Source organism: Symphalangus syndactylus, chromosome 16 (assembly GCF_028878055.3).
Source record: "Symphalangus syndactylus isolate Jambi chromosome 16, NHGRI_mSymSyn1-v2.1_pri, whole genome shotgun sequence".
In the NCBI taxonomy this organism is placed as follows: Eukaryota; Metazoa; Chordata; class Mammalia; order Primates; family Hylobatidae; genus Symphalangus; species Symphalangus syndactylus.
The window spans coordinates 54,555,536-54,580,057 of record NC_072438.2 but is presented as its reverse complement, the minus strand read 5'-3'; the positions used below and the strand labels follow the sequence as shown (position 1 = coordinate 54,580,057).

Below are 24,522 nucleotides of genomic sequence, written 5' to 3'. Positions count from 1 at the left end.
ATGCAGCTATGTTCTTTCTATCAGTCAAGGTTACTGCAGGTACCAGGAAAAGAAATCCAGTGATAGGTAGACAGGGTCAAGCTAATCATGTTTTGGAGGGGAAAACACAACACAACTCAACACAACACAACACAATACTCTTACTCTTTTAAACTTGGATAAATCAGAAAAATATTGTAGTATGGCAGTTTTATATATGCACATGAAATTCCAACTTACCTTCAATTTCAGCAAAAAGATAATCTTCCCAAAGCCTTCCAGTTCAGTTCCTTCCTCCCCAAATTCTTGGGCTCCTTGTATGTAATCTCTCAGCCCTTTATCACACTGTTTTGTAATCATCTCTCTTTCTCTCTCTCTTTTTTTTTTTGCCTGTGTCCTGCCTCTGTGGAGTCTCTGAGGAAGGAACTTTTCTTTGTGCCTCGCAGAAAAGTGCCCAGCACACCGTAGATACTCAAGAATTATATGTGAAATGAATGTACAAACATTTGAGGAAATTTTATGCCTTTACGAAGGATTATTATTTTGCATTGTTAAATACTCTACACACATGAAAACACATTCTCATTAAAAATGAAAATACTGAATGAAAATTGAAAATAAATCGAAATTACTTCACCTGGCTATATTTTGCTAGAAATATATAATAAATTACTTATAAACAAAGTATAAAAATTGCTCTGTGTCTTGTTTTTTTTGAAATAGAGTCTCACTCTGTCACCCAGGCTGGCAGTGGTGCAATCTCGGCTTACTGCAACTCCACCTCCTGCGTTTAAGCCATTCTCCTGCCTCAGCCTCCCAAATAGCTGGGATTATGGGCATGCACCATCATGCCTTGCTCATTTTTGTATTGTAGTAGAGACAGGGTTTCACCATAGTGACCAGGCTGGTCTCGAACTCCTGACATCAAGTGATCCGCCCACCTCTGCCTCCCAAAGTGATTACAAGCATGAGCCACTGCACCTGGCACCAGCCACAGATATCTGCTTATGAAAACTCCCATTGCAGCACAATGGGTACAGTTAAGCCCTCAGCAATATGCTGCAAAGCTCCAGTTTAGGTGCTCCACACTTTAGAAGGAAGGAAAAGGGAGAGAGAGCACAATTATGAAGTGTCCTCTTTATATACTGACAGTGTGTGAAATGCTAAATCCATTTAAGTCTCATAAAAACCTAATGAGGTAGGTGTTATTTCCATTTTACAAATAAGGAAATTGAACCTTAAAAAAGCTAAGTAATTTTCTCAAGACCACACAACTAATACACATGATCCCAGGAATCCGTAATATTCAGTTCATTCTTAAATATGGTTTTTTTGGGGGGAACCATATTTTTGGGGGGTGGGGAAGATAGACGAAGGAAGTGTGAGAGCTAGTAAAGAAAGCAATAATTTGCTTTAGTTTTGAGATAAAGCAAATCAGTTATTTGGAATATGGAGAGAGAGAGAGTGTGTGTGTATGTGAGATTCATTGTGGAAGAGCTGTTTTATAATGACAAGTTCTATGAAGTTTCATGATATTGACCAAGATTTAAGTCGGCTGGAGGAAGAGAGGTTTACAAGAATCATTACCCTGTTTTATTTAATTCATTAAAATCATTTAAGAAAGTTTCAAGTAACAAGCAAACCATGAAGAAAATAAACATTCATGGCTACCTAGGGGAGTGAATTCTGGATCTTGTCATTTTGATTTCTTTTTAGCTATGTTTATTATAATTACATCATCTGTGTATGAGGTAGGTAGGACTGCAAGAAGATTGCTCTAATTAACCCTGGTATATTTTCTAACCAGAAAATATATCTTCCACTTTTAAAAAGAAACCATGTAAATTTATTGCAATGCAATTATTGTAAAACAAAGTTTAACTTTGATATTTGTCTTTTTAAAATTATGATAGCCTCTTCTCAAGTATTTACAATGCTTTAGGAACAGTAATAAATGCTTCATATTACTATGTCTCATTTTAATCCTCACAACAAACCTACTAGTTATTATTATGCTCATTTCATGAAAACTGCAACTGAGGCTCAGCAGTTCATTATCATGCTCCAAATCCCAGAGCTAGTGAACAGCAGAGCTGAGATTCAAACTCAGTCCTGGGACTACAAAACCCATATATTTAAGCCCAGTGTGATGTCGCAGAAAACTCCCCCAAAGTGGATAACAACGGTTGGCATTAGAGAGGCTAAAGTAAAGTGAACACTGAATGTAAGAACAAAAAGCTCTTCCACATTCAACAACAGGCAGTCATTTTCTGAAGATCTTAACTCCCCAAGAAGCAATATTAAGTTGAAAATATTAAGGAGACCCAGAGAGGTCTGGTCTGAGTACTTTCATGAATGCTAGATCCAAATTGGGTAATTAAAAAACATTTCTTAGATGTGAGGGACAATTATATATATTATATATATATATATATAGGTATGTATGTGTATGTGTATATATATATTTTTTTATTTGTTTGTTTGTTTTTTTGAGATGGAGTCTCAATGCCTTGCCCAGGCTGGAGTGCTGCAGTAGCACTATCTCGGCTCACTGCAACTTCTGCCTCCTGGGTTCAAGCAATTCTCCTGCCTCAGCCTCCCGAGTAGCTGGGATTACAGGCGTGCGCCACCATGCCTGCCTAATTTTTGTATTTTTAGTAGAGATGGGGTTTCACCATGTTGGCCAGGCTGGTCTCAAAATTCTGACCTTGTGTGATCCACCCGCCTCCACCTCCCAAAGTGCTGTGATTACAGGTGTGAGCCACCACACCGGGCCTCAAGGGACAAGAATATTATAAAAAGTAATAGTGGGCAGTATCAAATTTTGCATTTGTATGCAGGTAAAGTGCTAAGGGGATTACAGGTGCATTCAATGTAAAGATGAGGAAATTGAATAACAGTTGGTGGAAAAACGTTTTTCTATAGAAGAATTCTTTGCTATCACTGTTAGAGGCGATTTGCTGAAATAGGCGACTTGACTAATTTTCCATGTTTTTACCTTCCAGATGTCAAAAGTAGGGTGGTGCTCTGAAGTCAGATAGGCCAAGACATAGAGGTATCAGATAAAAAACAGACTACCCAGTTAAATTTGAATTTCAGATTTAAAAAACCCAATTTTTAAAATAAGTTTGTCTCATGCAATATTTGATATATACTTATACTGTACTTTTAGTTGACAAATCTAGTAACCCTGTCTGGGTGTGAATCACAGCTAACTCTGATATGGTAGTAGCCATTGTGACTCTGGACAAATGACCTCATCTCCCAGCCTTCATTTTCTTCTTCAAAAGATGAAGTAGATACCTTTTCTACTTCACAGAATTGTTTTAGGATTTGAAGAAAGTTAAGTTCGTTCTCTTGATAATTTCTTTGTGTGTCTGTTGATTACTTCAGGGGTTTCCAAATATTTACCATTAATTTCATAGAGATAGATTTAAGGCAAGGGGCTTATTCTCTTTTTCTTTTTCTTTTCTTTTTTTTTTTTTGTTATTGTTTTTGAGACTAAGTCTCGCTCTGTCGGCCAGGCTGGACTGCAGTGGCGTGATCTCGGCTCACTGCAACCTCTGCCTCCTGGCTTCAAGTGACTCTCCTCCCTCAGCCTCCTGAGTAGCTGGGATTACAGGCACCGTACCACCACGCCCAGCTAGTTTTTGTATTTTTAGTAGAGACAGAGTTTCCTCATGTTAATCAGACTGGTCTCAAACTCCTGACTTTGTGATCCACCCACCTCAGCCTCCCAAAGTGCTGGGATTACAGGAGTGAGCCACCACGCCCCACCAAGGGGCTTATTTTCTTAAGCCGATTATGTAGTCTAGAGAGGAGCATGATATAAAAGGATGGACACAATAACATTTTAGCATAAAGCTAAATTGTGGCACAAGAGGCCACATGTGTTAATTTGGGAACTTTTATAACAGAAATGGATTTATCAAAAACATGCATACTAGCTGCTTAAAGGGTATGTGTTTAAGTACAAGATTGCAAAAAATTAGATAGAAATGATATATTTGGTAAATTTTGATTTACCAAATTTACAACTAATTTCATAGAGATAGGTTTAAGACACTGCCATATGAGTTGAAAGAAGGCAATAAAATACAAATGCTAGTGATTTATTTAACTTTATAAAGTCAAACAGAGGTAAACATAAATTTTCTGGAGGTTATATTAACAATATGAATTTAGAGTCATAAAAATGTTAATACACTTTAATCCAGTGGTCTAATTTCTAAGTAAACACTAATCACAGAGGTACATAATGAAGAGTAAGAATATTCATTTTGAGGCTGGGCTCAGTGGCTCACGTCTATAATCCTAGCAGTTTGGGAGGCCCAGGCGGGCGGATCACTTGAGGGCAGGAGTTTGAGACCAGCCTGGCCAACATGGCGAAACCCCATCTCTACTAAAAATACAAAAATTTCTGGGCTTGATAGCGCACATCTGTAATCTCAGCTACTTGGGAGGCTGAGGCAGGAGAATTGCTTGAACCTGGGAGGTGGAGGCTGCAGTGAGCCAGGATGGCACCACCACACTCCAGCCTGGGCGAAAGAGCGAGACTCCATCTCAAAAAAAAAGAATACTCATTTTGAAATGTTTTAGACCAGAGGAAAAAATATCCAATAATAGGAAAATGAATCAATGAATTATGGTATAATGAAATACAATAGAAGTTTATGTAATCTTAAAAAGAATGCATTAGATAGATATTTAGCAATATAAATATTATCATAATGTAATATTAGATAAAATCAGAATAATTTTAATTTAAAAAATATAATGGTAGGTATAAGGAAGATGTTAATATTGGTTATCCCAAAATAGTAAGACTATGTTTCCATTTTCTTTTCTTTCTTTCTGCAATATCTTTTTATGAAGCATGTTTTATATTAGAAATAGGAATTTATTTTTACAATTCTGGAACTCAGAAGTCAATCTTCCTAAGGTACACAGTACTCCTCTAATTTTCTCTGCTAGGCATCTTGAGGTTCCTCCTCTCTTCACAGCCTCCTACCCTACTGGAGCTGAAACCATTCAACTGAGGCAATAAGTGTTACTCAGTTATTCATTGTTCAGCAGGAAAAATATTGCAAATACTGGAGAATGCATGATGTATTTTTGGAGCTAATGGATGGAAATAAAGGCAGTTCTGCTAAATGGAAACAGTATTTATTTCATGTCATTCTGATTTTCAGCCACAAGCAAAAGTTTTGTGAGTATGTAGCCTGTCATATATTGCATAAAACAGTTCTTAGGGAAATTTACTTTTAGGTTATCAGAGTAACATTGAGACACTAACTGATATATTGTGATGATTTTTGTACATCTAAGTATGAATTATTCTTTCAGGCAAGCTCAGCTTTATCCTATTTTATTTCTTGACCAGATATGTGTCAAATATGCAATTCCTCCATAAAATAGACAATTAAAAGATCAATGACTAATGAAGCGCATCCTATTAATATTTTAAATAACTTTTAATATCATGGCACTATATTTGAAAATGTAATTATACTTTCTAAAAAACCTAGACACTATTTTCAAGATTATAACCCTGGGTGAAGTTGGAGATATAATTTTAATAAAATTCATCAGGCAATAGTACATTTGGTTTACTTTCAAATTTGTTGAGAGATGTAGCTTTGAGAACCCCTCTTTTATTCCTAACTCTCATTCATATTAATAGGCTCAGCCTCAAGCAAAGGATAATGATGTTGCTGTTATTTTCATCCATGTGTAAATCCGCAAATCCAATGCCGAGTCATGAAAATCCTACTTTGACAATGCGACGAACTGTTTATTTCCCTGGGAATAATTTTGAAAACTAGCCATTTGTGTATCTTTAAGGAAAGGGAAAAAATCAGCATGTTTATTATTTTTAAAAAATTAGGGCCTGGATTTTGACAATGTCAAGATTTACAGTATATCCCTGTTTGTTTTGGATACACCAGTGACTTCCACTTCTAGAAGACAAAGTTCTGTTACTTAAACAACCAAAGGTAAGAACCCAGTGATAACGGTAAGTAAAGTTATGTTTTTCACAAATGCTTATACTTCTGTTTTGCCTCATTAACGTATCAGCTTTTGCTTTGCTTTTCATGTGGTGTGCTCTCTAGACACAGCTACGATTGTATTTTTATTAACTTCTCTGTCTTTTGACAGATAAGTGAATACTCCACCTGGCAATATGATTCTGCTGATCTGAATATCACAAAATAGTAAATGCCACCTGCTTTTCACAAATTTTAGTTTTATTTTTAGAAGTCAGGAACAATACCTTTGACAGGTATGTTTTTCCCCAAAGGAAGTGTCATATACTGATTTTTCTTTCTAAAATATTTGGAGATAGGACACTATCAAACTCATGTAAATCTTAAAGAATTCACTCCTAAAAATAAGAGCTCCAACTCACTGGAAACTTAAGTATCAGATACTTTATCAACATTATTATAACAACCTGCATATCCCCTTTCAGAGATGAATAAGTGGTCTGAAGAGATGAATAAGTGGTCTGAAGACATTAAGTGTCTCACCCAAGGATACAGTACTATTCTATGAAAGAGCTAGAATTTAAATCACCTTGCCTTCTTTTAAATAACTCTCTGTGATAAGCGTGTATATTTTAATCAGAAAAAACTGTTATTGGCTGGGCCTGGTAGCTCACACCTGTAATCCCAGCACTCTGGGAGGCTGGAGTAGGTAGATCCTTGAGCCCAACAGTTCGAGACCAGCCTGGGCAACATGGCAAAACCCCGTCTCTCAAAAAAATGCAAACATTAGCCCAGGTGTGGTGGCATGTGTCTGTAGTCCCAGCTACTCCAGAGTCTGAGGTGGGAGGATCACTTGAGCCCAGGAGGTTGAGGTTGCAGTGAGCCGAGATCACACCACTGCACTCCAGGCTGGGTGAAAGAGAGAGATGCTGTATGGAAAAAAAAAAAAAAAGAAAGAAAGAAAGAAAAAGAAAAAGAAAAAACTGTTATCAATTACTGTCATATTTTTCTTTAATTAAAAAATGAGTACTGCATTCATTATGTAATAAGATTACATGTTTTAAAATATCAGTGATTTCATTCTATATTGGAAAGTTGAACACTCTTAAAACAAGATTTTAAAATGTTTCTATCAATAAAGATACATCTTATAACGGGCTTTTTACATTTTGACTTTTTGTTTATATATCCTTTAATCAATTTGTTCAATTACACTCATTCTTTCACTTGGCTAACACCCATAAACACCAATCACTCATTTCATTGTCATTTTCTCACTCAGCAAATAAAAGAGGGTGGGGAGTGAAGTATTAGGGTGTCAATGAAATTAAAAGGCCTATATTTACCCGTTGTACCTTATGTCCCATAGAGAATACACCCTCTTTTCTCCATTCTGGAAACATTTACAAACATTATTAACAAAAGTGATCTCAGTAAAGCAAAAAACTATACAGGCCACAGTCAAAGTTAGAAATTAATGAGAAAAGTATAAATTACAGACCCTAGTCCTTAAAGAAAAAAACTTTTTTAAAAAGAAAAAGAAACCTCTTTAATTGAAGGTATCAACAAAACAGCCATTGCAGATCACTCTCTTTTTCATGGAGGTAATTTTTTAAGTTATAAAGTTAATGTGTTGAAAACTAAAAAGCTTGGGTAAAATAAATTATTTTCTAGAAAAACAAATGTCAAATTTAAATTAAGAATCAAGAGTTAAGTTGACTAAAAATCATGAGCAAAATTGAAAAAAGTGTCCAAGAACTACCTCCAAAAAAGCTACTGCACCCTAAATATTTTTTACTTATTAATTTATTCAACAAATATTTATTTAGTTCCTACTCTAATGCTAGGCATTTTCCTAGGCAGAAACTTTCCTATTTTTTTCTACTATATCCCTGTCAATAGGTCAAAGGAGTAAATCCATAGGATGCTACAGCCATTTACCTCAGGTGATAGTATGTGACATCTGGGTTGCTATATTTTGTAAGTTTTGGGTATGGCATTAAGCAAAATTTCCACAGCTGGTCCTTTCTTACATATCCTTAAAGTAGAAATATAACGTACTTTCCCATGAGCAGACAACCCTTGTGCCAAGATTTTTTTTTTTTTTTTTGAGATGGAGTGTTGCTCTGTTGCCCAGGCTGAAGCACTGGTGCGATCTTGGCTCACTGCAACCTCTGCCTCTTGGGCTCAAGCGATCCTCCCACCTCAGCTTCCTGAGTATCTGGGATTACAGGCATGAGCCACTGCACTCAGCGAATTTTTGTATTTTTTGTGGAGACGGGGTTTTGCCACGTTGCCCAGGCTGGTCTCAAACTCCTGAGCTCAAGCAATCCTCCCATGTCTGCCTCCCAAAGTGCTGGGATTACAGATGTGAGCCACCGTGCCCAGCCTGTGCCAAGATTTTGAACAATGCTAATATAGCTACTTGATAGTCTGGAACAAGTGCTTACAGTTATAGGTAATGGTTCTCAAATGTTACCTTTCCAAAGTACAAATTAACTTGAGCTTTAACAATTTTTATAGCTTTAGTTGATAAAAAGGTAATTGATTAAATGCAATGATATATTCTTGGTAAAATAGAACATTTTTTATAAAGAAATTTCTTTGACAAAATAAGAAAAAATTATCTGAAATTAATGGGCAAAATAGGAGAAATTCTAGAGACTGAAACAAGAAGTCAAGGAGTGCCTGACAGAATATCTATTATTTAACATTGTTTTATAAATTCCACCCAACACAATAAAACAAGAAAAAAGAATGAGATATATACTTTGAAGACGGAAAATTATCATTACCTGTGGTTAATATGATTGTTTATCCAGAAAGCCCAAATGGATCAATTTAAAACTATATTAAAACTGATAAGATACTTAGGAAGATGATAGGCTAGAAAATAAATATATAAGTAGTTTTCCTCTAGACCAGTAATAATTATTAATAGTTAGACAGTATAATAAAACAGATTTTATTTAGAAATAAAAAATTTAAATACATAGAGTACATTTAATAAGAAATGCACCTAGCTTATTTAATAAAAATTACTAAGACATACAAGGTAAATTTTAAGAAGTAAATTAGTAAATGAGAAGACATCCCTTGTCATGTGATAAAAAAATTTAATATGTTAACATGTTGATTCTCCCAAAATTAATCCAAAAGTTAATAAAATATCTTTAAAGCACATTGTGAGAGTTTATTTTTAGGGGACTTGATAAAATTATTCTAAAGGCAACTGGCAATAATGAATGTATACACTGTACTGTCATAGGAATAAATAATCATTAAATAAGATAAAAATCACTTAGGGCTGGGCGGGTGGCTCACGCCTGTAATCGCAGCACTTTGGGAGGCTGAGGTGGGCGGATCACCTGAGGTAGGGAGTTCGAGACCAGCCTTACCAACATGGAGAAACCCCATCTCTACTAAAAATACAAAATTAGCCAGGTGTGGTGACACATGCCTGTAATCCCATTTACTTGGGAGGCTGAGGCAGGAGAATTGCTTGAACCCGGGAGGCAGAGGTTGCAGTGAGCCGAGATCGTGCCATTGCACTCCAGCCTGGGCAACAAGAGTGAAACTCTGTCTCAAGAAAAAAAAAAATCACTTAAATGCAGTCATTAAAGTGATGAGTGTAGATGTATACTTTTTTATTAGACATGCAAGTAGTGTTTTGTGCAATAAAATACAATAATTAAAAAAAATTGTTGCTTTTTATGAACCTGTATAAGGCACTGTATAAGGTTCTGGAGACATTAAATGAACTCTGATAAAAATCAGAGCTCACTGTGACCTGTCCTCAAGTCTGGGGGAGAGACACTGACATAAATGGATCATGATAAAATAATGGGTCAGTGCACTGATGATAGGCTCTCTATATTATGTGAATATTGAGGAGAAACCATGAGCACTCAGACATCCTAATTCCAGCTGTATTAGTCTGCTAGGGCTGCCATATCAGAATACCGTAGGCTGGTGGTCAATAGAAATTTATTTCTCATGCTTCTGGAGGCTGAAGTCCAAGATCAAGGTGCCAGCAGTTTTGGTTTCTTCTGAGGCCTCCCTCCTTAGCTTGCAGATGGTCATCTCATCTTTTCACTCTGTCCTCCCATAGGCATTCCTTTGTGCACATCGTCCCTCCTGTCTCTTTGTATGTCCACGTTTCCTCTTCTTATAAGGACACCAGTCAGATTGGATTGGGTCCACCCTAATGGCCTCACTTTGACTTAATCATCTCTTTAAAGGCCCTGTCTCCAAAAACCGTCACATTCTGGGGTTAGAGCTTCAATATATGGATTTTGGGGGGACACGATTCAGCCTGTAACACCAGCCATTAGAAATATTTACTCTTTTCTTCATTCTTTACCTTTTACACATGCTGTTTCCTCTGCCAAGAAAGCTCATTTCCTCTACTGTCTGGCAAACTCCTATTCATCTTTCAAGATCCAATTACATATCCCCTGCTTTGGGAAGCTCTGTGATTCTCCCACCTCTAACAGAGTTGGCCTACGCACACATGATATTGTCATATCGGATTTTTATCACTTGTAGGTTTCTCTTACTAATTTCTCTAGGGCTGGAGGCCTGTCTTAATCAACATTCTATTTTCTTTTCTTTCTCACTTCCATACCTCAGCAACCTACATGATGCTGTTGTCATAGGGAGCGCTCAATAAATTTTGAGGAGCAAAAATATTAACAAAATACAGATTGGATTACATGCTAACTGTAAATTGTTTGCAAGTGAAAATATCAAAACTTTAAATGTACGCTTTTCAGGGATAAGGTATAAACTTGCAAGAGAAGTAGGAAAAAAAGGTTATACAAAATGCTGAATGCTCACAGTGACTGACAAAATCTCTGAGGAATTCCAGTCCAGGGAACCTCCCTTGCTGGGTTCTAAGTATCTGCCTTTTTATATGGTTACTTATCTTTATTGTTATTATCAAGAAATTTGCACTTGCCTTCTCTCAGGGGATATAAAGAGAAATGAAGTAAGTTTCTTGACCTTAAGAAGCTTACAGAATACTGGGAAAGTGAGACATTCACCTGTACCCATAATATATATATGAAAGTAAATGCTTAGGGAGAAAGGAGTGATTTAAGATATAGGAAATGCATGCAATGGATGGTGCCATCACAATTGATTTCATGGACTTTTTAAAAAGACTTTCCAAAACACCTGTCATCAGCATGAATTTCTAGAGAAATTTCATTGTGAAACAGATATTGGGGTGAGGAACCCCAAGATAAAAGTCAGAAACTACTTTAGTTCATCAATATTTAATAATTTTTATAATTAAATATTCAGAATTCTCAATACTTTCTGATTCAATGAAGGTAGAGAAGTGGGAAGGATAACACAGTAAGGTCTCCAACCATTGTGCAAAGTCTCTGTTCTTACTCTTGATTGTATAGCATATTGGTCTTAAAGTAAACTTTCTTTGATGATGAAAGATCTTGTGATGCCCCAGAATCATAATTAATATATATGACTTTATAGTTCTAATAACTTTTTAATGCTTATTTAACAAATACTTGTTGACAAATATTCCCAGTTCTAGATACTGGGATTATAACAGGGCACAAAAACAGAATTCTTGCTCTTATTATGCTTACATGCTCTGGTGTTTAAAACACTTATATCACTTTGTGTTCTTATAAAATATTTTGCTTAAAGAAAGGAGTATTGGAAAATATATTGGGTTATTTGTTTGTTTTAGTTAATTGACTTTTGATTAATTGAGCTTTTTATTGTATAGTAGATACTACTTTAACATTTTCTGTGAATTGTGAAGATGATGATAATGATTATGATAACAATGATCTCTTTGGTAAAATTGTTTCTTCCTGAGCAAGTACTGGATTTTCTTTATACATTGATAACAATTTGACTTACCAAGTGTGGCAGGTCCCTGTGTTTGCTGGGGCAACATAGCAACAGTGTTTCGTCAGCTGTTTTAGTTTTTCATGAGAATTACAGCTGGCTTATGAGCCTATAAGGATAATTATTATTTTCTTTAATAGTTGCTTTGACTATTTTAAAGTCTCAAAGTGATATTTCAGGGGAAGAGATTAAAGAAAGATTAATCATTTTAAGTTTCTTTGTCTCTTTAACAAGTAGATGGTTCTCTCTTTCTGAACTTAGAGATCGTATAAGAATATTATCAACTAGTATTTGTATAACTTTTCACAAACAGCCTTCAATATTGCCTTATACGTATTTTTCATTACCTCCCCATCGAGACTTATTACAATAGGCAGGGCAGGTATTATTATCTCCACTTTACAGAAGAGAGGACCCTGTAACTCAGAAAGATTTTTTTGTCAGGGTTTCACAGGTAATTTGCTAAAAAGGTAGGGCTAGAAACTAAGCCCTTGTGGAAGAAGTGATTGCTATTTTCAGGCAGTGGCTATTTCTCTTTTGCAGAGCAGGCACAGCCCATTCTAGAAGTTACACAACTTCCTGAGCACTGATAAATGTTAAAAAAAAAACTTAGTTCTTCAATTAAATACTGAGATAGAACAAGTGAGATGAAAAACATTATTATGGAAAATATTTATTTTAAATTTATTTTTACCATGCTATGTAACAGATCTCCAGACCTCACTCCTCCTAACTGAAACGTTGTATCCTTTGACCAACATGCACCCTGCCCAATCATGGAAAACATTATTTTAAAGCAAAGGTGCTGACACAAATGATTTTGATATTAAACAGACTCTTGTTTTAAAAATATGACTTTTTTCATTCAGAAATATATTAGGAGAAAATATAGATAAAAACAAAGAAGAAAACAAAAATACCAATGATCCCACCACTAAAAACTTAATGTTTAACATTAAAGTGCTTATTATTTCTATGTACATATACACACTTTTAAAATAAAATGGTATGATACTATAAACAGTACTTCACAATTTGCTTTTTCTTTTTTAAATTTTATTTTTAAAGTTCTATCTATCTATCTATCATCTATCTATCTATCTATCTATCTATCTATCTATCTATCTATATCTATCATCTAGAGACAAGGTTTATGAGACTGGCTAATTTTTATATTTTTTGTATTGATGGGATTTTGCCATGTTGCCCAGGCTGATCTCGAACTCTTGGGCTCAAGAGATCCGCCTGCCTCAACCACCCAAAGTGCTGGGATTACAGGTGTGAGCCACCACGCCCGGCCACAATTTGCTTTTTCTACTTAGCAATATATCATGAACATTTATTCAAGTTGTTCAGAAGAATATGAGAAAAAATATTGAAATATATCATTTTATTATAAAATTAATGTGTTCATTCTGTAAAATTGATATAAAACAGAAGTATATAATACTGCTGTCCAGAGGTAGCTATATAGTTTAGTGCCTACTCTTCTGTACTTTTTTTTTTTTTTTTTTTTTACAAATTCCGAAGTTGACTGGTTGGTGGATTAGAATACCTTCTTTAGAAAAAGTTTGAACTAATGAAGAAGAGAGCATCATTTATTTTACAAAGGTATATATTTTACTTCAAATTTCAATATAGCAAATAATATGTAAATAACAAATACATCATTTCTAATAATCTTTAGGGGCATTCACACAGAATACTACTCTGGAAACCACTAGCATACAGGAAGCCTTCTACATGTTGAATAATCTTTGGCCATCTTCAAGTAATACCTCAGTGGTGTGTGAGTGCTTTGAGCTGCATACTATATAATTATCCTTGTTTAAAGATGGTGCTTTAGACCAGGCGCAGTGGTTCACGCCTGTAATCCGAACACTTTGGGAGGCTGAGGCGAGCCGATCACCTGAGGTCAGGAGTTCAAACCAGCCTGGCCAACATGGTGAACCACCCCACACCCCATCTCTACAAAAATATAAAAATTAGCTGGCCATGATGGTGGGTGCCTTTAATCCCAGCTACTCGGGAGGCTGAGGTGGGAGAATTGCTTGAACCGGGGAGGTGGAGGGTGCAGTGAGCTGAGATAGTGCTACTGCACGCCAGCCTGGGTGGCAGAGCAAGACTCCCTCTCAAAAAAAAAAAAAAAAAAAAAAGATGGTGCTTTAAAGTCTGTGTACTATATCAGCCTTTCAGACTGGATTTCTCAATTCAGTTTGTAATTTTATCCAAAAGTAGTTTACTGCTTGGGTGATGTAATACAGCCTATATGTGAGCGATAAATTGGTAAACAAATATTTGTTGTGAAATGACTTACGAGATTTACAGGTTAGTAAAGTACACAAATGACTTTAGTAGATGGCAGGACTTTATGCTTCAGAAAGGTAAAATTAAATTGTAGTTAATAGTCAGAGGACCGTAGTCAGAGGTACCTAGTTACTTGTGGGACAATAATAATGCTTGACACCAAGTAGGCATTTCTTAAATATGTGTTGAATGTTGAATGAATTAAAGAACCCAACTCAAAGAAGCAGACCAAGAATATAAACATGTAATTCACAGGTAATAAATCCAAATGATTAATAAACACATGAGAGTTTGTCTAACTTCACTAGTAAATGTGAATCAAAAACTATAGGGTAAAAAATGCTCACCCATCGGATTGAGGAAAACTTTAAAATCTGACAATATTAAATGTTGGTCAGGGTATGGGAAAAAATGATATACTTCCATAGGTCTAGCAGAATGCAAAATGGTACAGTAACTTTGGACAGCAATCTGGCTGGCTCTAGTGAACTGAAACTAGAACTAGCAGTTCCACTTCTGGAAACATACATGAGAACCACTCTTGCACATGTGACTAAGGAGACTTTGTCTCCTAAGACTAGGGATTTTTATTGTAGCATTGTTAGTAAGAGCAAAGAAATGGAAACAACCAATCCTTCATTAGTAGAAAAGAAATAAAAATAGAAAAGGGGAACAAAATATTATATATTTATAGGCTAGAATATTAATAAACAATATTGTAAAATGAAATAGCTCTACATATATTAGCATAGATAATTTCCAAAATGGTTTGAAGTGAAAAAAAGCACAAGTTGCAGAATTATGCATAGAGGAAGATACTGCTTTGCAAACTTAAAATACATGTGCAAAACTATACATTGGTTATGGAAGCTTATATAGGTATGTAAAAGGATGAAGAATTACCCTGAAGGATATACACCAAATTCACAATAGTGACTGCTCCTAGGGAAATAGGAAAGGGACTGGGAGGTTACAGGGTTTTTTTTTTGTTGTTGGTTGTTTTTCAGAGAGTCTTGCTCTGTTGCCCAGGCTGGAGTGCAATGGCACAATCTCAGCTCACTGCAACCTGCAACCTCCACCTCCCAGGTTCAAGTGATTCTCCTGCCTCAGCCTCCCCAGTAGCTGGGACTACAGGCGCATGCCACCATGCCCGGTTAATTTTTGTATTTTTAGTAGAGATGGGATTTCACCATGTTGGCCAGGCTGGTCTGAAACTCCTGACCTCAAATGATCCACCCGCCTTGGCCTCCCAAAGTTTGCTGGGATTGCAAACGTGAGCCACCGTGCCTGGCCGTGGTTTGTTAAAAGAACCTTAAATACAAAGTTTTATTTTTTTCACATGCCATAAAAGGACTGAGAGCCAATTTGACAGAAGTCAACAGTTGTTAATTCCTGGTGGCAGAAATATGAATGGTGTAATTCATATTTTATGGTTCATATAAAATGAATATATGAATATTTCATAATTCATATATAATGATATGCTGTTTTGCATTTTTAAATGGGGTCACTATATATATTCACTAAGTAATTAATTTACATGATACAACATTCAAAATGTATAAAATATATACAGCGAAAGATATTTTCCCTTCCACTCCAATTGCCCAGTCCCATACTTCCCCTTCCTCAGAGGCAGACAATCACTGTTACCACTTTCTTGTTGCATTTTTCCAGAGAGATTCTCCCTACTCCTTTACGCACAGCACACACACACACACACACACAGATATTTACATATATATGTATATTTCCTACAAATGGTAGCATACCGTATTTTTTTTTTTTTTTAGACAGAGTCTCGCTCTTCGCCCAGGCTGGAGTGCAGTAGCGCGATCTTGGCTCACTGCAGCCTTCGCCTCCCAGGTTCAAGCTATTTCCGGCTAATTTTTGTATTTTTAGTAGAGATGGGATTTCACCATGTTGGCCAAGCTGGACTTGAACTCTGGATCTCAAGTGATCCACCCACCTCAGCCTCCCAAAGTGCTGGTATTACAGGCGTGAGCCACCGCAGTTGGCCTCATACTGTATTTTTGAAGGATTTCCAATACCTTTTTTTCCTTCCAAAGAGGTCCCATAGATGAAATGCTATATAGTATATAAAATATAAAAATAACAAGGTACAAGAGGTAGGAAGAAAGGCAGAGGGAGGGAGGAAGGGAGATTGAGACTGTGGCAGAAGAAAGGGCAATAATTCAGTAGACAATGGTGAAATCTTTTTTTTTTTTTAATGGAGTTTTGCTCTTGTTGCCCAGGCTGGAATGCAATGGCACAATCTCCACCCACCACAACCTCCACTTCCCTGGTTCAAGCAGTTCTCCTGCCTCAGCCTCCCAAGTAGCTGGGATTACAGGCATGTGCCACCATGCCCGACTAATTTTGTATTTTTTTAGTAGAGACGGGGTTTCACCATGTTGGTCAGGCTGGCCTCGAAATCCCGAGCTCAGGTGATCCACCTGCCTCAGTCTCCCAAAGTGCTGGGATTACAGGTGTGAGCAGTAATCCCAGCAGGAGATAATTTTGTCAGTTGTGGAGTTGGGGGAGGTGGAGGTGAGATCAGGGTATTGAGTACCCTAGCTATGCTCTTCCTGTGGGCTTGCCTTGTGCTGGCTGTGTGCTTCAATGTTAAGTCACTGTTCATCATAGTTATTCTGCATAACTCCCCCTCCATCCAGGGCCACACTAAATTCCTCTTCTTGTCCTTGGATCCCAGTGGTAGTAACAGTTTGGCTACTTCTAACCCGAGGTTACTGCACCATCCTTTGTGGTTTCCCTACACTAACATCGCTGTAAATAGTCTCTTTGGAAATAACCTCTTCCAGAATTATCTTGAGTGTACCTTTCTTTTTGGTTGGGACCCTGACTGAGAACTTCCTTCAAAAGTATTACTTATCTATTACATATCCTTTTTGTCTTATTCACTGTAGTATTAATTTCTTGAAGGCATATATCATATATTTTGTTAATATCTGTATTCATAACATTGAGTACACTTCCTGTGGCTAGTAGGTATTGACAAATATTTTTGTCTTGAGAAGCAAGAACGGAAGGAACGATGGAAGATGGTAGGATTATAGTCACCAAGCAGTTTTTTTAAAATCTTAGTTTGGGCGGGGCGTGATGGCTTATTCCTGTAATCTCAACACTTTGGGAGGCTGAGGCGGGCAGATCACCTGAGGTCAGGAGTTCAAGACCAGCCTGGCCAACATGGTGAAACCCCGTCTCTACTAAAAATACAAAACTTAGCTGGGCCTGGTGGTGCACACCTGTAATCCCAGCTACTAGGGAGGCTGAGGCAGGAGAATTGGTTGAACCCGGGAGGCGGAGGTTGCAGTGAGCCGAGATTGTGCCACTGCACTCCAGCCTGGGCGACAGAGCAAGACTCCATCTAAAACAAAAACAAAAACAAACAAACAAAAAAACTGAGTTTGGTTTCCTAAAATTTTCTCATTTCTCCCCGTCTCCAAATCAGTTCAGTAACCATTTTCTCTGTATTTCTGCTCTATGGAAATCACCTTACTAGGAGTGGGGTTCTGGCTAGTGATTCGGGCATGGCTCATGCCTCCAGAAATTTGTCTTGGTGAAGGGACCAGTGTGGCTAAAGTTTCTTAAAGCAGCAGGTGTCTCTTGGGGGCGGGAGATGGAAGTGGGATCTGACACTAATGGAGAAGGCGTGGAAAAGCTTCTGTGGCTATAGGAAGAGGATTAATGAGCAGTATTGAGAGCCAAGTTGAAACCCATAGCAGGAATTTATAGTGCATCTAATCCACTTTACCTTACACAAAACTACTATATTAGTCTTCCTAAAGTAAACCTGGGATGATGCCATTCTCTTGCCTTAAAATCTTCAATGACTCTTCATTTCATGTAGAAAGAAGAATGAGCCCCTATTTTGATGCAGTGCTCTTACTTTCACAGACCTGTTTCTCACTTTTCCTCTCTGTGTAGAAATTAAACCAGTTTAATTTCTATTCTCCAGATGGGCTTCCACAGGAATTCCACAGGAATATCTCCTGCCTCTATATCTTTACTCATGAGTTTCCATTTGCCTCGAATAGGAAGCCTTTCTCCTGCCCCATTTCCACCTGATAAATCCTACTTACCCAGGCCCCTTATTTTCTGTTTGCTCTTGAATTTATTGTTTCAGGAGGTGTCTCCCATGATGATTTCTCTTCCAACAGAGACACTCTCCCTTTCTAGTCCCAGATCCTGTGGGCCATTCCTGACTTTAAGCAGCCTCTTGCATTTACGTCTCCTGCTCTTGGGGCAGTAGGAGTGTCCTATTATTGTTAATCTCTGGGTTTCCTCACTGTCCTCTGTTTGACATTACTAACACTTTTGTAGCTAATGCTCTGTATTAAATTCCCTCTATTGAACCACCTGATGTTAGCCGTTTTTCTGATTGGCTGATTTCTGATTCACTGTGTTAGATTCACCGTGTTAGCACACCTGATTGAAAGACTGTGCTTCAAGGTCTTTGTACAACTCCATCTTCTTCATGGACCTCTTTTCATTATAGGGCTGAAAAAGATTAAAAAAAACTCTCCTAGAATATTAAAAATATCTGTTGTTTCAACAATCATATTTTTCTTATGACATTGTACAAATATCTACTAATTTCTAAACAAAATGTCTCAGAAATTGGGGAAAGGATGATGGACAATTACAAATAATTATCTAAGTTTCCCTTGTAGATGCCAAATACTTGTTCATTTTGGTACTCTTGGCTTGTTCCCCTATAGTCCTCTGCTACACTACTAGTTTGGGGACATAGTCATCTTTGGATTTGTTCCTTATCCAACTGGCAGAGAACTCTGTCCATTGTACATGCGTGCTATTTATTAAGTTGGGCACAGACTTATTGCTTGGCATGTGTATTTTTTTTTTTTTTTTTTTTTTGAGACAAAGACTCGCTCTGTCACCCAGGCTGGAGTGCAGTGGCGTGATCTAGGCTCACTGCAACCTCCACCTCCCGGGTTCAGGTGATTTTCCTGCCTCAGCCTCCCAAGTAGCTGGGACCACAGGCACCCACCACCACACCCAGCTAATTTTTTGTATTTTTAGTAGAGACAGGGTTTCACTGTGTTAGCCGGGATGGTCTCAATCTCCTGACCTCGTGATCTGCCCGCTTCGGCCTCCCAAAGTGCTGGGATTACAGGTGTGAGCCACTGCACCCAGCGGTATTTTAAATTTTCATTTTATATTCTAGTTGTTCTTTGCTATTATATAGAAGTAAAATTCATTTTTACATTGTCTTTACAGTCCTGTGACCTTGCTAAATTCACTCATTTGTTCTAATCATTTTTTTCTAGATGCTGAAGAATTTATTTTATGGTTGACTACATACACTATTATGTCATCTACAAATAAATAGTTTTACTTCTTTTCCAATTCAGATGCTTTGTATTCTTTTTCTTGCGTTATTGCAAGTGCTAGAACCTCCAGTGCAATGTTGACTGCTTCTAGAATATCCTTGTCTTATTCTTGACCTTAGGAGGAAAATGTTCAGTCTTTCATTATTAAGTATAGTGTTAACTGTAGTTTGTTTTATTTTGTTTTGTTTTTTTGTTTTTTGAGACAGAATCTGGTTCTGTTGCCCAGGCAGGAGTGAGGTGGCAAGATCTTGGCTCACTGCAAAACATGTCTCCTGGGTTCAAGTGATTCTCCTGCCTCAGCCTTCCAAGTAGCTGGGATTATAGGTGCTCGCCACCATGCCTGGCTAATTTTTGTATTTTTAGTAGACACAGGGCTTTGCCATGTTGGCCAGGTTGGTCTCCAACTCCTGGCCTCAAGTGATCCACCCGCCTCAGCCTCCCAAAGTGCTGGGATTACAGGTGTGAGCCACTACACCCGACCAATGTTAACTGTAGATTTTTTGATACATGCTGTTTATCGGGTTGAGGAAGTTCCCTTCTATTCCTGGTTTGCTAAGAGTTCTAGTTATAAATGGGTGTTGAATTTTGGAAAACGCATTTTCTACATTTGTTGAAATCAACATTTGGTTTCTCTCCTTATTTTTTGTCATTATTATTGTGAATCTTATTGATTACTTTTCAAATTTATACCTACATTTCTCATTTTAAGTTACAAAACTACTTATAATAGTTGCTTGTAAGTTTTGTTTGCAATAACTGATCTTAAAGTTTTCGGATTTGTAGATCTGAAATATCAAGCAGTTAACAGCAACCCTGAAGCCTTTCCTAACCATTATTTTCTGTCTCCCACTTATGGCATTCAGAAAAGGCCAAAGGCACTAAAGGCAAATAACGCAGAGTAATGTTTCACGAGGTGTGATTCAGGAATCCTTTGCAACAGAATTACTTATAGTGCTTGGTAAAACTGTAGATTTATGTGCCCTACCCATACCTTATTCGGACTCTGCAAACAGGGCCCTGTAATATGCATTTTAAACTAGCTTCACAAGTATATGTATGCTAAATTTAAAGAACCACTGATACATAGTTAATTATGTGTGGGTTTGTGTGTGTAAGTGGGTACACAGCATATCTTCTCTGCCCTTTTATATAAAGAAGGCATTATTATTCTGTTCACAAATGTGTAAACTGAGGTTCCATGAGGTTAAAAAAATCTCACTTGAGTTCATTCAGCTAATAAGTGGCAGAGCCAGGTTTTGGACCCAAACTAGAGCATGATTTCAATCAGTAGAATACACTGCTTCCATGTATTCACAGTTCATGTTCCATATTTGTTTTTCCTGAATTACCCATAAGATTTTCTCAACCATTGCTTTGGTATATTTTTATGTAGTTTGTTATATCTTCACTTAAGTGAGGAATTTTTGTGAGTCAGCTAAATATGAAAGCTGAATCTTGCTTTCCAAAGCAATTGTTTCTCTTTGATTCACAAATTTCAATTCAAAGACTCATGCATGGGAAAACCAGTAAAGCAACGAAGTCCCTAAAATAATATTTTTTTTCTGTTCTTTTCAGATGTTTTGCCTATGATCCTATGATACCTAAAAAGTTGAAAAGTGTATGAAAAGAATAAGAAATTACTATTAAATTTTTTTTCTCAAACTACAGAGTAATTTTACCTTTAAAAACAGATGGAAAAATTCAAAATAAAATATTAGCAGCTGGGACCCAGTAGCATATAAGAAGAATAACTTACCAGGGCCGGGCATGGTGGCTCACACCTGTAATCCCAGTACTTTGGAAGGCTGAGGTGGGTGGATCACCTGAGGTCAGGAGTTTGAGACCAGCCTGGCCAACATGGTGAAACCTCATCTCTACTAAAAATACAAAAATTATCCGGGCTTGGTGGCAGGCACCTGTAATCCCAGCTACTCGGGAGGCTGAGGCAGAAGAATCTCTTGAACCAAGATGATGGAGGTTGCAGTGAGCTGAGAACACACCACCATACTCCAGTCTGGGTGACAGAGTGAGACTCTGTCTCAAAAAACAAAACGAAGCAAGCAAACAAACAAAAAAAGAATAACTTATCATAACCAAGAAGTGTTTATCGTAGAAGTGTTAAAATTATTTATATAGTTCACCATATTAATATTCACAGGAAAATATGATTATTTCTATGAGAGCAAAGGAGACTCTAATAAAAACCCAACATTAATTCCCATTTCTAATATTTTAAAAATTGGCAAAATAGGAAACTTCTTAACATGAATAAAACATCTACATCAAACTAATGGTCAACACCATGCTTAAGATGAAAATCAAGAGGCATATTCATAAAGCCAAGGACCATACTGGATATCTATTAAGATAGTTATAACAGAATATCAACATTATTGTATATTATCTTCTGGAAGTTTTAGTCAAGGCAATTAGACATTAAAACTAAATGCTTCTTAAAAAGAGGAAATAAAATAATTTTGTGTAAGTAATATAATTGTATTGCAAAAACAGAAATTAATTAATACAAAAACTATTAGAAAAAATTTTTGTAAAGGCCAGTAAGGTGGTCAGTTTCAAAATAAACAAGAATAAATAATTTCCTGACATAGCAAAAGTAAAGAGTTAATATACCTCAAGGGTAAACCAAGCTAATGACAAACGGAACACAAATATAAAACATGTAGGAATTAATAAAAGTTTAGAATCTATATATTGAAACTTTTTTGAAAATGTAAAGGAAAATAATTTCCTAATTTATTCTATGATTTTAATGCAAATTCCATCAAAATCTCCATAGTTGGAAAGGCAGTTTTAGAATAACATTTCAGATCAGTAGGGAAAAGATGGTCTATTGATTATTGATTAAATGCTAATTAGAATATCGACTATCCATTCAGAAAATATAAAGCTAAATCTCTACTGCATACCTTACACCAAAATTAATTTGAGGTAGATTAAAAAGAAAACCATAAAACCAGTGGGGAAAATATTTATAAATAATTATAAATTTTTAATGTTTTTTTCTGTTTATAATTTCTATTTTTTAAAGTGATTATGTATGTTTAAAAGTGATTAATAAAAAAAATTCCAAGTAGAACACTTAGGCCAACAAGAAATTATAGGACAAGAGAAGTGACTCATTTTTCTTTAGGGTTAAGCAAAGCCCAGGCTCGGTTTGTTATGACAGTCGGAATTGTATTTTCTGTTCTTATTTAATATTTTACTCATATAATTTTTTCTGTGTATTATGATGAATGAAATAATCACATATTCTACCTTCCCTAGTCATAAGGCGTGAGGTCTCTAAAGAGAGTGTTCATTGATGACAATAGGGAGTTGGCATGTGGGGAAATATACCAGAATAGTCATGTCTTCATTCTGGTGCTGAAAAGGAGTCAGTGAAGAATTTCTCATCTTAGAAAGCAGTTGTTTCTCAGTAAAAATTAATTATATTTTAAAATATATGTACACGTTCATTAACAAACATAACAAAAATTCTTTATTTACTATTTATTGACTACGGCCTGCTAGTTATTTTCATTAGTTTTTTGGATACTGGAGTAAGATAGAAAGCATTATTTATTGTTGTCTTCACTTGAATATTTAACATTTTATAAAATTTAAGTCTATATTGATTTTACTTTCAATAATGAGGTATGTTTTATACATTTTTCTATATCAAATGATTTTTCTTTCATTTTAATTTACTTAAGAGTCCTATGAATTGTCAAGAAAAGTTTTGAGAACAAATGGGGACAGTCCTGCCTTGGACTCTCTCAGGGCAGAGTATAAATGGGTGGACATGATTGACAGTTCATTGCAACTCAGAAGTATATGCTACCGTGAGGATTATGTTTATTAAACTGATAGAAGAAATTGTCATTTATTGGGCTCTTACTATGTGCCAGGCATAATACTAAGCACTTAGCTCATTTTATCCTCACCACAGTTTGTGAAGCAAATGTTATTCAGGAAAATAAGATGAATTTCCTAAAGAACAAAGTTGTCCAATAATGGAACGGGCTACTCATAAGGCAGGAAGTTCCCACAATCAGAAGTGTTCCAAAAGAGACCAGGTGATCATTTATCAGGAATATGATAGCAGCATTCCTGTTTGAGTGGAAGGTTGGCTCAAGTGACATTTGAAATTATAACTGCTTCTGGGTTTCTATGATTCTGCTTTGCAAAGGCCATCACACCTTGTAATATAAACCAAATAATACCAGCAAAATCACTCAATTTAAAATCCAGTTATTGGCCTGGCGTGATGGCCCATGCCTGTAATCCCAACACTTTGGGAGGCTAAGGTGGGAGGATCATTTGACATCTGGAGTTCAAGACCAGCCTGCACAATAAAGTGAGATCCCATTTCTACAAAAAAATTAGCCAAATGTGGTGGTACGTGCCTGTATTCCCACCTACCCAGAAGGTTGAGGCAGGAGGACTGCTTGAGCCCAGGAGTTTGAGGCTGTAGTGAGCCCTGATCACACCACCGCATTCCAGCCTGGGTGACAGAGTAAGACCCTGTGTCGAAAAAAAAAAAAAAATTCAGCTATTATGTTTTAAACATATCAATTCTTTCTGTCAGTCAAGACACTAAATTAGTGTTGTTTGCTTAAACAGATGATATACGTAGTATTTGGTTTATTTTTTCTTGTTGAGGTTCAGTGGCCCTCAAGTTTAAAAGTGGATTATTGAAATGGTATACTAGAATTATGACAACTTTAATATTAAAATTTAAATATGTTTTTGATTTCTCATCTGTAGTGCCAAAAATGTGGGGGAAATTAGAAATCAGTGTAACGAGAAGTTAAAAGCATAGATTTTTGGCATCGTATGTACTTTGGTTCACATAACTACTATATTGAGTATATATTCTGGCTGTATGTTCTTGACAAATTAAGTACATTTTCTGAGTTCCAGATTCCTTATCTATAAGAACCTGAGGAAATACTTACTTCACAGTTTGTAGTGAGAATTACCTGAATAGA

The 24,522-nt window shown here is 36.5% G+C and overlaps 1 protein-coding gene across 2 annotated transcripts in view; it reads left to right on the top strand.

The window, feature by feature from the left end:
• The window catches only part of CNGA1 (cyclic nucleotide gated channel subunit alpha 1), an 87,755-nt gene that overhangs the window by 36,441 nt on the left and 26,792 nt on the right, over positions 1 to 24,522 (top strand). The window contains exon 1 of one of the 2 annotated variants that reach the window (XM_063619494.1): positions 15,950 to 16,154. The exons of the other annotated variant lie outside the window; for it this stretch is intronic. Coding sequence (XP_063475564.1) covers positions 16,064 to 16,154 — 91 coding nt within the window. The 5' untranslated portion in view covers positions 15,950 to 16,063. Of the gene's footprint in view, positions 1 to 15,949; positions 16,155 to 24,522 lie in introns of those variants that run through there. 2 annotated transcript variants of the gene reach the window in all.